The sequence below is a fragment of the Mirounga leonina genome, unplaced genomic scaffold (genome assembly GCF_011800145.1).
Source record: "Mirounga leonina isolate KUSES-001 unplaced genomic scaffold, KU_Mleo_1.0 Mir_53, whole genome shotgun sequence".
In the NCBI taxonomy this organism is placed as follows: Eukaryota; Metazoa; Chordata; class Mammalia; order Carnivora; family Phocidae; genus Mirounga; species Mirounga leonina.
The window spans coordinates 78955617-78970036 of NW_023270807.1; the positions used below are offsets into that span (position 1 = coordinate 78955617).

Below are 14420 nucleotides of genomic sequence, written 5' to 3' on the forward strand. Positions count from 1 at the left end.
TGCGCGCAGCTCCCGGACCCTAGGTGCGCGGCAGCGTTCCCACGCCTCCGCAGGAGGCTCGCCGCGAGCATTGGCGAGCGCGGCCCCGCCCCTCCGCCCCAGCCAATCGCAGGCCACGCCGACCCGGAGGAGGCGGAACCCGGCGGGGCGGCGGGGGCCTGCGCGCGGGAGGCGGGCGAGGTGGCCCCGCCCGCGCGGAGGGGCGTGGCCGGCGCCGGTTCTTGCGGCCGATCCCGGCTGCGGCGTGGGAAAGAGCCGCGAGGAGCCGACCGCGCCGCCGCGGGAGCCGCGCCTTCCCGGACCCAAAGAGGGAGGGAGGAAGGGAGGAAGGGAGGAGGCTGGCAGGGCCCCTGGGCGCTGCGCCCCGCTCCGCGTTGGTGGCTCGGGCTGGGCTGTTCCCCACGCCGTCTTCGCCGCGATGAAGCGCCCTTGCGAGGAGACGACCTCCGAGAGCGACATGGACGAGACCATCGACGTGGGAAGCGAGAACAATTACTCGGGGTGAGCGCGGGCTCGACGGGAACTGCCCGGAGCCCGAGGCATCGGGGAGTTTTGTGCGCGAGCGGCTCCTGGGAAGTCCCGAGGCTCCTCTCCGCGACGTCCTAACGAAGGGGGGAAAGTTTTGCCCGAGAAACTTTGGGCGGTGGGCGCTCACGGAGCGTGCGTTGGGGTGGGGCGGGGGATGTCGGTTTTCACACCAGGGGTGGGGCGGAGAGGAAGGGAGACGCGACTGAACCACAGCGCAGGAGTTGGCGAGGGAGGGTCCCCGGCTGTCAGCGTTGGGAGCGCGGACAGGCAGGCGCTGGCGACGGGCGACGCCCCCGCCACTGAAAACTGCGGGAGCACTTCCAGGATAGGCCAGGCGAAGAGAGAAAGAGATTGATATATATATTTTTTATTTTTCAAGAGTCTAAAAAGATGATTTGCCTTTTGGAGAAATTAAAGCAATTTGCAATTTTAAGGCCAAGTAGGTTGAGCTTTCCAGGTTGACTATGTGTGAGTGGCCTGACGGGAGAGTGAGTGACAGACGTAAGGATCGTTTGGGGCATAGATCATCTCTTTGACTGCTTGTTCTTAAGTCTGGAAAAGATCGGGGTCGTGATCACAGAAGCCAGACCTCTACTTTCCAGTGACAGAGGGAGATTACCGAGGCATTTTAATGCCAAGGCGGGTCAAATGATAATTGCTTCTAATTGGCATCCCCACAAGCTCCTTAATTATTTATCTGCAGCTGTCACTCAAAGAGCAAAATTCTTCCTACCTTTGGAAAACAGGTTTTCTTTCCACATCGTTATTCTCATAAGTACAAACCAAAGCGTGAAATCGGCAACAGCAGAGATATTTACATGAAACGTTGCTTGCGAAGGATCTTTTTAATTATTAAAGTGTGCGTCATCTTAAAAAATGAGATCTGAAAAACAGAAGTCATGTGAAAGGCGAAACCAGTTGGGATGGGGTGGGACTGAGGGGGACACTTAATTCAGAAATAAGATCCAGAAGTGAGAAGGTGAGATAATAAGAACCTGGTGTGTGCAACAGTCCTAAAATGAAAGAGGACAAATAACAGGAATCTGGAGAATTTGAGAACATAAAGAAGCATAGTATCCATGAATTATGAAGAGAAACATGTACAAACTAGAAAGGATGGCAAAAGCTGTAAGTGACAAAATAATGATTTGATTGAATTTTCAATACAAAATATTTTTTCATTAGTAAACTCAAGATGGATTGCAGCTTCTAGAGGTTTAAGCTTAGGCTGAAGACTAGGAGATACCTACAGTTTCATTTTCAAAGTAAAACATTTACCTAGTGGTTGATCTCATTTTAATTTCCCTGTCAGTGGCATATATAATTTGGGGCATTCTTTTGGAAGATTAGTATACAAAACATTACATTTGTCATTTTTTTTCCTGTTGTGAGATATGACTGACTGAAGTTTTGAAATAGTAAGATAACTTCTGTTTATTTTGAAGATTGCATTAGGGACAACAGTTTGACATGTGATGACTGTCTATCTGTTTGATAGTGGTGCTAAACATGGCCTTTATTTTAAAATAGCTTTGCTTTGTTTAGTGTGTCTGACCGGAGGTTGGAGGAGGGATGCTATTAGGGATTAGTTGATTTTTAAGAAATTTTTATGAGTGGAACTAGGAAGTACTAATAACTGACTTCTCACTCTGACTGCTCGTAAGTTTTTCACTGCAAGACTTAAAAGTTTAGAGATGTTTTTGCAAATGGATTTGGTGTCTGGATGACTTGTTAAAAAAGGGGGGGAGGGCATGATTCTTACCTGAAAGTAGATATAAGGACTGAAAACAAAGTATGTTAAAAGTAAGAATTAAGAATAAACACAGAACTGAACTGTGCAATCACTCAATATTTAATGGATGCCATGAAGCACCCAGAAGAAACCATTGTTATGTTAATGCAGCACCTGACATACTGTTCCTATTTCATAGGCAAAGTACTAGCTCTGTGATTAGATCAAATTCCCCAACAACAACATCTCAGATTATGGCAAGAAAGAAAAGGAGAGGGGTATGTGATTTTTTTTTCTTTTTATTTCATGTAATGAGCCTAATGTGTAACAGTTGTATTCTTCCATTAAGAGTAAATTTAGCATTTGTGTATTCAAAAACTTTTGTTATTGTTTTGCTTCCTTTGGAATAGATAATAGAGAAAAGGCGTCGAGATCGAATAAATAACAGTTTATCTGAGTTGAGACGACTGGTGCCAACTGCTTTTGAAAAACAAGTAAGCTACCCTTACCCCTGACCACCCCACCAAAAGGCTCAAAAAAATCTGATTCTCTCATCTGGGAATGTGGGTTCTTGTTAAAGCTCATTAAAATAATGGTGTATGTGCCCTGATCTGGCACAGAGCAGCTATTTCAATAAAATGCTTTGTTGTGGCAAAACTATTAAAAACATAATCCATCATGAAGTTGAAAAACATTTCCATTCTTCAGCTTATTTCTCCCTTAAGGGTAACAGTGTTCATGCTTTCTCTGTTCTTTCTATGAAGACCAGTAGTGGTTTTATTTAAAACTGAGCTGTATGTCGTACTCTTTTAAAAAATATACCATGTGAAATTTCATTTTTGTGTCAAACGGTTAAAAAAAAAAATGCTTTTTAAAAATAACCAAAGTCCAGGAAGTAACATCTCTAGCTCTATTTCCTATGATAATACCAATAAAATTTTTTTACCAAATCACTTGGTTTCATTTTTAATCCCTGGATTAATAGAACAGTGTTCTACTTGGGGCATCTTTTTGGAAGTTTGGTAAAAATACAACTAGCCATAAATTTCCTTTTTCAGAATTCAAGGTATTCCTTTACAAAAAAAAAAAAAAAAAGATTTTGCACACTTAGAAAAGGAAGAAGCCAAATGTTTAAATATTCCTTTGTCGTTTTGGAAAAGTTTTATATCTCTTGCCACAATGGCTAATAGCACAGATTTCTAAGAGCATCTTTCAAAGAATATGGCATCGTATGCTATTGAAAATACTTTCAATTTAATTCAAATAGGGTATAAGGCAGCAGTTGTTTGTTTATTTTGTTGTTTACTTCATGAACCACAACTATACAGCAAGCCCTACAAAGCCCTTGGAAATTATCCAGAAACTGCAATTTTGTTATTTGTCACTTTCACTAAAACTACTGTACATCTTCATGGAGGTACTGCAAATTGACAGAAGTACAAGATGTAATATGCTCTTGATTGTACATTTCTGAGAGAAAAAAGATACCTATATGCTGAAACTGCCTTTGATAAGCTAAATGTAATATGGAAATTGTAGTTTTGATTAGTAACATTTTCAATGACAATAGGCTGAAAATGAAAATATCAGTAATTGGCATTTTCACTTTGAGTACTGAAATCTCTGCAGTTATGAAGAACAGTCAGTTTGATTTTTTTTTTCCCCTTAGTTTGTTAGGGTTTTTTTCTTAAATGTCGACTTAAAACAAACCTTAAAAGCAAACCTCAGTTGTTTGGCAGTTAGTTACCATAAACACAGGCTTTCTCATTTGCCAAGCTTGGCTACCAATCCTAGTTAGCTGGCCCTGTCACAGTATGATTAGAAGAGTGTTCTTTCTAGCAGTTTAAATAACTCTGGCACTCTCACCATGTACAGGGTGCTGATAATTTTCACAAAACAAGTAGAGCATAGGAACCTGAAAAAAACTTCAGTTTCCTTTTCAAAAAGACATATTGATTTAATTATTTAGCTTTTCCAGGAAATTAGCAGCCACCCACAGTCCTCTGAGGCAGTTCAAGGTGGCACATCTGTATTTCAGTTGGTTTCCAGAGGTTGCTTGATTTTAAAAAGTAGGACATATAAATATATTTCCAAGATATTTTATTAAGAACTATTTTAAAGTGTTCAAATATCTTTAAGCATTTCTGATGCTTACTAGATAGGTAGTAAATTATGCTTTCTTGTTTATGATATTGGGACTCACAGTGACACCTGCTGGTAATTTTTGGGAAAAAAAACCCTTAAAAGTCTTCCCTTTTTTATTTTTTGTTTCTGCTTACCAGGGTGTGCCTTAAAGACTTATTAGAACTTTTTATTTTTGAAAAATCTAATTTGCTAAGATCCTGTCTCTTTATCCTTCAGAGTGGGATTCAACTGATCTAGAACTGCAGCATTATATAAGGCTATTAGATGTCTCCTAATGAAATAGAGGGTAGAGATTGGATGCAAGGTTTGAGATTTTTGCGATTATAATTGTTTAGTGGAGCAGTCTTAGGAGTATAATTATTCTTATGATTAAAAAATTATTTGTTACACCGTTTAGTCTTTAAAAGATAAATTGGCCAATATCTGTCATTAGGTGTGACACAGTAATTATTGTTTACATGTAAAGTTTGCCAAGAACTCAGATGTTTCTGTGAAAAAATTTAAGCTTAGAATTTTCTAATGAAAAGGAATATTGAAAATCCAGTGTAAAATGTTCCAATTCAGTTTCCATAGAACTTCTAAGACTTTGTTATTTGTTTATACAGGGATCTGCAAAGTTAGAGAAAGCCGAAATACTGCAAATGACAGTAGATCATCTGAAGATGCTTCAGGCAACTGGGGGTAAAGGTAAGTAGGTGACTTCATTTTTACCCCCTTGCCACCTCTCTCTTTTCATTTTTCCCCCTAAGATTATAGGAAAGTCATAGTTGAACAGTTCTTTAACAAGCTGAGATAGGAGGTCCCAGATTAAAGCTGTGGAAATCAATGCTAGTGGCAGGATTGAACTCGTGGGAAAGAACTTCCGGAACAAAAGAAGCACTTGACCCTGGGCTTGTGTTTGCTTTCATAATACTGTGGGAGTAAAGCTTCATTCACAGCAGCCTGGTCAGAGATTTGTTTGGGACCTCAGGAACACATGCTGGAGTCTGTACAGAAAGACAAAACAAACACGCAAACATCCAAACATAAACAGGAGGTTAAAGGCAATCTTTTTCTCTTCTTCTTTCTCATCCTCTGATACCCCCGAAATTAAGACTAGGACTCAACCTAATGCAGCCATTCCAAAGGAATTGACTTTAGAATTATCTTCACTGTTTTCAGATTTTGGTTGATCTTGGGTTTAGACCAGACAGAACATTTGAACTATAGGTAGTGAATCTCTGTACTGAAAACTATTAATGGAGCAGAGTCATTCCTGCAGAGAGCAAGCAGGGACAGGTATCCTGGGCCCAGGGCCCTGGAGAGATGTCTTCTGTACTAGATAGTGATTTAGGAAAGAATCATCCAGAGGTCAGAGATGGACCCCTCATGTCACGTTAAAAATAGACTTGCGATCCTGAAAGCTGTAATATTCATTCAGATTTCATGATCCCTCTTCTCACACATTACTCAGACTTGATTTTGCCCTTTAGTATCTTTTTCACTCTTCAAGCAGGCCTTTGCTAGTCACCTTCACCAAGAGTCTTTTGTTATTTAATGTATTTGACAACTGGCTAGGGAGAGACTACCACCACGAGGGCTAAGTGCTGCCCTCAACCCTGGCAGCTTCTCTGCTCAGCATTATCCTTTCATTACATAGTATCACAGTTTGCCCTAGATCGGAGCAGGGGCAAGGCACTGGAGGGAAATAGCTGTTTACCAATTGCTGTGGAAGTACTTCAGTGTTTAACTCCAATGTGACCATACTGCCAAGGACCTGTGGAACATCAGCCCTGGCATTACTCTCTTTTACCTGTATCAGGTGTGCGGGGAGGGGCGGTGATCACGTAAAGAGAAGCCCCCATGGTTTGACTAAACCTCAGTTGCACCTTCTCTAGAAACCATCCTGGATACGGAATTGTGATTTCTTATCATGAAAATTAACCTTCAGCATAGGATGCAAAAACTCTTACATAATAGAGAAGAGAACTGGATGAAATCGTAGAAACCAGTGATCCAGCCTAGCTTGGCCATTGCCTTGCCTTTAACCCACGACAGAAGTGCTCTGCTGCACTGTGAGGCCTACACTAGCATTCTGAGCTCTAAAGCCCCTGCAGCCCCATGATTTTGATTCTGCACCTGCCACTTCAGGATAGTAGACTGATGGAGTTGGTGATGGTGCAGGAACAGCAGTCTGACTGTTTTGCCTCCCTTGGTGTTGTTCACAAGGCTAAGAATTCTTACCAGGGTTTCAAATATTTGGCATGAGCTATACTTCTAAAGAGGAATACTGTTCTTATGCCTTATTGTAAAAACTAAGTTCCATTCTTGGTTGCTATTCTTGGCTACCTGAACAGCCCTAAAATTCATCCCAGAATAGTTTATGAACAGATATTTCCAAGCAAGCTCCGTACAAGTTGCCTGATGGCCAAGTCATCAGAGAGGTCATCGCACAGGAGGAAGTATGGACCTTGAAGAGGAGGGATTGGCAGTGGGGGCTCACATCATCCAAGACTCACAGCTGCTGTGGGGCCTCACAGTGTAGTGGTGAAGGACACAGATTCTGCAGTTGGGTTGCCTGGTTTCGAATCCTAGCTTGGCCATATTTTAGCTCTGTGAACTTGGGTAAACTACTAACCCCTGCTGAGCCCCAGTTTCCTCATCTGTAAAATGAGGACAGTGATAGTGTCTACCTCACAAGGTTGTTGTGAGTTTATTCACTTAAAGCCATACATTAGTGATGGCACAGAGGAAGTGATATGGACCCATGTGCCTTCATTATTGGCCCAAGATTATTCCTAGGGGACAGCTGCTTATCATCATTTTCCTCTGCATTCAGCAATAAAATAGGAATTACACAATTTATATTCCTTAATACGCAACAGAGAACTCAGCCATATATAACAACACAAAGCTGGCAAATCACAAATTTCAATCACTTTGTGCCCACTCATGAAAATTCTTGGAAGCCCCTGGGATTCCCGTTCTGTTGGTCCATTCTTTACAGTGTGTCTTGGTACTGCAGTGTCTTCTAAAGAGAATTTAGTAGAGTAACCTAAATTTCTAGATCCCTCTGTGTTTCTGGACTCTGTCTTCTGTTGGATTACATCCATCCTTCTCTCATGAAAATTAGAAGCCTGATCCTTCTCTCATGAAAATTAGAAGCCTGAAAAGCCCGACAAAGAACGCTGAGGGTTCTCATGTGAACTCTTTCTATGGAGGCGTCTTCTTCAGGAAGAGCTTTCTCTCTTAATCCCAGGGATTTTGTTGCTATCTAAGCTGAAGTCCTGGGATGATAACTATTTCTGTTGCTGATCTTCCACATTTCATGATATTCTCTTATATCAGCTTTGTGCTGTTATTGTTACTGTTTTAATGGTGTGTATTTTTGCCCCAAATATCTTTTTGAGACTTCCATATTTCTGTTGATATAATAGCTTTAGGAGTTTCCAAAGTGCTTTGATTACACAATAAGATGGTTTAATTTTTAGTAGATGATAAATGAAACAGTAATACTTGGGTCTGCAGAAACATGAAAAAGATAATACATTAAATGCCTTAGGTAAAAATAACTTTGTAATATTTTTCATTTCTGTATACCCATATCCCAAAGCTGAATAAATTTTTAATTTGAAAATTGCTAAAAAAAAAAAAAAGTTGCAAATGAGAAAGAATCTGAAAAGGATACATTTGTACACATTAGAGGTCACTCAGAGTGGTGACATTTCCCCCAAATGTCTGATTATTATTCTACCCTAAATTGGCACTGATAATAATGATACATTACTATTTTTTATCTAATGTACTACATTTGGATAAAAAGGGATTCTCATAAATGTGACTCAGCTCCAGCCATTTTTATGGTTGTAACCTTAGGTGTGGGAGGGGTGTGGTACATGCATACACACTGAAAAATTAACAGTTTTTTCTTGGGTGGATGCCAGGAAAATATAAGCTAACCGGTAAAGGAAAGATATCTTTGAATTTCGGGAAAGTGAGAGGAGTTATCGTAATCTATCAGTAAAGCAGCCTTATATTGCCTGATAGAAAAATAAGATCTTCAAATTAGTAACCCCCAAATTAAAAAAAAAAAATTTTTGTTTTCATCAAATTTTTCATACAAGTAATTTGCTAAAAAAAAAAACAACAGCCAAGAAGTACTTATGAATTTATTAAGAGATTCTAGCACATATTTAAAGAAAGTCCTCAAGCTGCTAAGATGTATTTCATATCTGTTACAAATGCCAAGAGTGCGGCTGTTTCAGAATAACCCTTTAATCTCCACCGCATGCGACAGAGACAGAGGGACTGAAATCCTGTACGACCGTGAAAAAGTTTACCAGGGAATTTCACGATCCCACAGTACAAAAGGAGAGGCCCCCCTCCCTTGTTTTTTTTAATGGAAGTATTGAAACGCGGGTGTTCTTAATTACTTTTTCCCCACTGTGATATTTAGTTGCAAGAACTGTAGTATGTAGCATTGCTAGTGTTGTCACACATGTGCATTGCAAAGTAGACTTTCTTCCGTAACAATTACAGCCAGAAATAACTGGCAACATTTTCAGAAAGGGTCGTCATTCTCCCCGACTCTTCGGAAGCACAGGGGGAAGCACAGCCGGTGGTTACTCAGTCTCTGTACCGCTTTCTCTCGCTCCTCCCCCCCCCGCCCCCCCCCCGCTCCGACCCCCTCTCAGGCTACTTTGACGCACACGCTCTGGCCATGGACTTCATGAGCATTGGCTTCCGGGAGTGCCTAACGGAAGTGGCCCGGTACCTGAGCTCCGTGGAGGGCCTGGACTCCTCCGACCCCCTGCGGGTGCGACTGGTCTCTCACCTCAGCACGTGTGCCTCGCAGCGGGAGGCGGCGGCCATGACGTCCTCTCTGGCCCACCACCACCATCCCCTGCACCCGCACCACTGGGCGGCAGCCTTCCACCACCTCCCCGCGGCGCTGCTCCAGCCCAACGGACTCCACGCGTCCGAGGCCACGCCTTGCCGCCTCTCCACCGCTTCGGAAGCGCCTCCTGCCCACGGCTCCGCCCTCCTCACGGCCACGTTCGCCCACGCCGACTCCGCCCTTCGGATGCCGGCCACGGGCAGCGCGGCGCCCTGCGTGCCGCCTCTCTCCACCTCCCTCTTGTCCCTGTCCGCCACTGTCCACGCGGCCGCGGCCGCGGCCACCGCAGCGGCGCACAGCTTCCCTCTGTCCTTCGCGGGGGCCTTCCCCATGCTCCCCCCTAACGCAGCTGCAGCCGTGGCAGCCGCCACAGCCGTCAGCCCGCCCTTAACCGCGTCGGCCACGTCCAGCCCGCAGCAGACAAGCGGCGGGACAAACAGTAAACCTTACCGACCCTGGGGGACAGAAGTGGGAGCTTTTTAAGTTTTCACTGAACTTTTTGCGGTGGTAACCGAATGGCCTTCGTTTCCGAGTCAGCTTAAACCTCCGCACCCTGAGAGTAGCCATACAGATGTCTACAGATCCGCAAAGGAACAATAAAGCTATTTGAGACACAAACCTCACAAGTGGAAATGTGGTATTATCTTTTTTCTCTTGTTTTGTTTAGGGCAGCTTGGTAACTGACATCAGCAACTTTTGAAAACTTCACCCTTGTATTCATTTAGAAGTTTCCTGGAAGATATATGGACTGTATCATCCAGCAGTGCATCAGTATGTCTGAATTGGGGAAGGGGGGGGGAGGGAAGTCCTGACTGGATTCTCTTTAAACTAGATGGAAAAAAAAATTCGTGTTTCATAAGTGCCTGAGCTAGTAAAGTTTTCTTCTGAATATATAACATTGCACAAGTAAAGAGCGTAGAGGTTAGGTTAAGAAAGGAAAGGGACAGAAGTCTTACATTAGGCTGCAGACATTTTAATACAGTGCCAGAGAAGAGTGCTGTGTTGAAACCAACAGGTTTTTATTGGCCAAAAGGATTGCTGAAAATAATTTTCAAGTTGAAAGACCCTAGTTTTATCTTAGTTTGCTTTCTTTGTACAGACTTGCCTGCCAAGTGGTGACATTTAGCAATGCATTGGTATAAGCAATTATTCCATCAGTGCTCAGATTAACAACCATTTCTGCCCTGCCTGCAAGCCCCCAGGCACTTTTTTCATGGCTCAAAATATGGTGCTTCTTTATGTAAACCATGCATTTATATAGAGAGTGCACCTAAAAGCAGTTGCCTACCATGTGCCCATTTGATTCATGCCAACTTGAAAATTCTCCAGTTTGTAAAAGTCTAGGTTAATTTATTGTTTCATTTGGACTCTTTTTACATACTTACCTTCTTCATTTCGTCCTGATAATGTTAATATCTATTCTCGTCACCCTTTGGGAAAAGTTGCATTTCTGGAGGTGATGAGACAGAGATAGAGCATTGGGAAGAGAAAAGCCACGATTTTTAAAAGCTCTTTGTCAAGCTTATGATTGCATTTGATCCCAAATCAAGATGAATGTATGCAATGGGATGTACATAAATTATTTTTGTTCATGCCTAGACTAGTGCTACATAATGGTGTTTTTCTTTTGTTTTTTTTTATTCTGTTTAATGACAAAGTAATCTCTTAATACATTAAAATTGAGTACATGAGATTTTATGTTTGAAAGATAAAGACACAGCATGTATTATTATGCACTTCATTTCTCTGCTGTGTGGAGAAAGCAATAAACATGAGAATGTTAAACATTATGCAAAATTATACTTTTTAAATATTTGTTTAAAATTATTGTACCCAGTCTTTTTTGCATTACTTTGTAACCTTTTTCTATGCAGAAGTCTACATATCACTAATTAAATGAAATCCTTTTTGACTATTTTTATGTGGATGAGTTGCTTTGCAGAATGGAAAGTTGACATGAATTTCAAGCAAGGCCTTCTTACATTAACAGTTTAAGCCATGGCTTTTCTTTTTCTCTTTCAGAGTCATTTAATATAATTAATATAATTCACAGCTTGCCTGAAAATAACATTTATCTGAGCTTGTAAATCAGTTAAGCATAGGCGGGTATGACATTATTGGAGACAGGAAGTGATCAGTTTCCTATGCCTTTTATTCTTAACCATGGTTCTTGGAAAAGTGCAAATATAAGAACTCCAAATAATGGTAAACTGAACCTAGGATAATAAGCTAGAATGTGTCATACATTTTGTAACTCAAAAACGTTTGTAGAGGGTTTTTAAAACATCACATGCGTATGTGATAAGCATATACATGCTTCTTGATGATAAATCCTCTGTACCTACCTCAATGAAACTTTCTTTTGATGCTGTAGAAATTATGCACATATCTCTCCCTCTTCAGTGAAGCCTAGAAGAGATTATTTCAGTTCCTGAAGCTTTTGGGCCAAACATAAGAAAAGAATAAAAAAAGAATGTTTTTTATTCATTCAGTTATCCTCACAGTTAAAGGAAAGAGTGTGAGGTTTCTTACATTATTTTAGTTTTGAAAAGTTACATAGTTTTTCTAATTTTTGTCTATAAGTGGTTAAAAAAAAATGAGCAAAAACAGATCACTTTGTTCCTCCTGTCTGTAAGTTCTGTGGTTATTGTATCTTCAATTAGCTCTGATGGAATTAGGTAGTAAATAAGAAAATGAATTTAGTAGTATTTGAAGTTTGCTTTTTAATCATGATTTGTGGACAATAGGCATAGAAATAATTCTTATTTTAAGATCTAATACTGATTCTGTGCCTGTTGTAATGTCAGCATTCAAAGAATTTCTTTTCCTTTTTTGGAATGTAAACCATTTTAGAGATCAGGAATTTTTATTTTTAATTTTGATTAAATATTTTAAGATAAATCCTCTTTCTTCCTCCTTTCCTCCCTTTCTTGTCCTTTTTGTTTTTCCTTATATTTTTTCCTTCTCAGTTACATATGGGTTGTTATTTTTCCAATTAAATGATTAAAATATTTGCAAAACAAATTGCTACATAGTTGCTAAAGGTTGTCATAGTTCCTAAAGTTAATTGTTGTCTGTAATTTTGGTCATGTGAATTTGTTTCTTGATAAATGTTTCACATCCTCAGCTGTTAACATCACAGTACACTGTTAAAAAACAAAATGCAACTAAGTAAATTTAAAGACCAAATTGGCTTTATTCAACAATTCATGAATTGGGCAGCATCCCATCTAGCAAATAGAAAGGAGTTGGAAGAAGCCATACGAAATGGAAGGCTTTTATAGGCAGAAGGGGGCTGAAAAAGGAAGTTTGTAACAAAGAGTGGATTGTTTCAGGGAAGGTCACCTTCCTTGGGGGTGGGGGGCCTGTGACACAGATGACCTCACTGGTACTGATGGGTTAATTCCAAATTGACTGGTTAAAGGTCACTGCAATTTGGTTAGATAGTAAGTCTTGGTTTGCTGATGCAGGGCTTGCACAAGTGACTCCATTTTGAGCCTGTTTTTTCTTTTTAACAACTGTTTCCCATCACAGATCCAATGTTTTGTGAAAGTGGTGTCCCACCTTTAGGTGTGATTAATTTTCATGTTTGCTTCCAAAATAGAAAAAAATTAGTTTTTATGGTCCAAGGGGAAAAGAACTTTTAAAGTTTAATTTGTGGGTGGCTTTTATTTATGCCAGAGTTAGTCCCAAAATTAATTCAAGGGATTTTTGGTAGGATAAAAGGAAAAAGGAACATTTTTAGAAATTTCATTTTCCCCAAATGTTAAAAGCTATATGCATACCTAATGTTAAAAAACAAAGGAAACAATTTAGCCAATACAAACAAACTGTAATACTTCATGAAGAAGTCTCCTTTTGGAGAACTGCAAAATAGGGCGGAAGGCAGGGAGATTTTATAGGATAAAGAATAACAAGGAAGAGAAAAATGGAAAATATCTGATTGGCAGGGTTACACAATCAACCTTGTTTAGGGTGAGAAGGCCCAGAGTTGGCCTGGCATTGGGGGATTGGCTAACTGGATATACTGCATTTCTGGTCAAGTGGAACATGTACAGGGACTCAAAAGTTAGCTAAAGTTCCATTTGCTGATATAGCACCTGGGCAGGAGCGGCTCCATCTTGGGCCTAGAAATGTATTTCAGCGCGAATTAAAACACAGTTCTGTATTTCACATCAGTGAACCAGAAGATATTTATTGAATAACTACCAATTTTAAGTGTGTACATGTTAAGTGTCGAAGGGCATGCAGCAGCACATGCAAACGCGCTTCTACCGCCCGAGAGTGATCGGTATGGCTCACTCTCGCTATTCACAAGGGCCCTCAAAAGAAGGAGGTGCCATGAGAGTGAGGGTTTCTGAGAACTAGCTGGAAAGGCTTGTTGGTCTCTTTGGGATCTTTTGCTACTGCAAATATGGTAATCCTATCATTTGAACAAATCTGAGGGATTTTAAAGTAAGTTGAAACATGAAAAAGGCCAAATATTAACTAGAGTGATGGCCCTAGTGACCCACATGTACATATGTATCATAAATCTTAATGAAACCTTTTGGATTATCTTCTGTATATAATCATCTCGTTCCTTTTCCAATCATTACATGGATTCAGAGTAAGAGTAATCACCTTAGGTTATCATCACAAAGCAATTTCCTTAAGTGTAAGACTCCATCAGTTGCAAAATACACTATTGGCTTAAGGTCAGTTTTTAAGGAAAAGAACCACCACAACAGAATATTACCTATTGAACATAAGACATCCCAATTTCCAGAGTGTAAAAATGAAAAAAAAAAAAAAAAAGGTACATCTTGGATCTGAGGCAATAGTGTAGTATAATAACATATTTCAATGCAATTGTAAAAATCCATGGCTATGGCGTGTCTGGGTTAAGCATCTGCCTTCAGCCCAGGTCACGACCCTGAGGTCCTGCGTCCGGCTCCCTGCTCAGTGGGGAGCCTGCAGCTCCCCCTGCTTGTGTGCTCTCTCTCTCAAATAAATACATAAAATCTTAAAAAAAAAAAAAAAAAGTCCAAGACTAGAGATGTATAGAGATTAAAATGTGTCTGACTTAGCTTACTTTAAAAATACCTCATCAAGATAGGGTCCTAGTCAAATTATGAATCTGGGTTGACTTTGTAAGCT

General features: G+C 40.7%; 1 protein-coding gene across 1 annotated transcript; it reads left to right on the top strand.

Annotated features, from left to right (window-relative positions):
• Positions 1-219: 219 nt before the first annotated feature.
• On the top strand, positions 220-12209 carry HEY2 (hes related family bHLH transcription factor with YRPW motif 2). Its single transcript, XM_034990522.1, has 5 exons — positions 220-501; positions 2460-2538; positions 2671-2754; positions 5011-5092; positions 9079-12209. The coding sequence occupies exons 1-5, from the start codon at positions 419-421 to the stop codon at positions 9762-9764; spliced, it is 1014 nt and encodes a 337-aa protein (XP_034846413.1). The 5' UTR covers positions 220-418; the 3' UTR covers positions 9765-12209.
• Positions 12210-14420: the final 2211 nt, after the last annotated feature.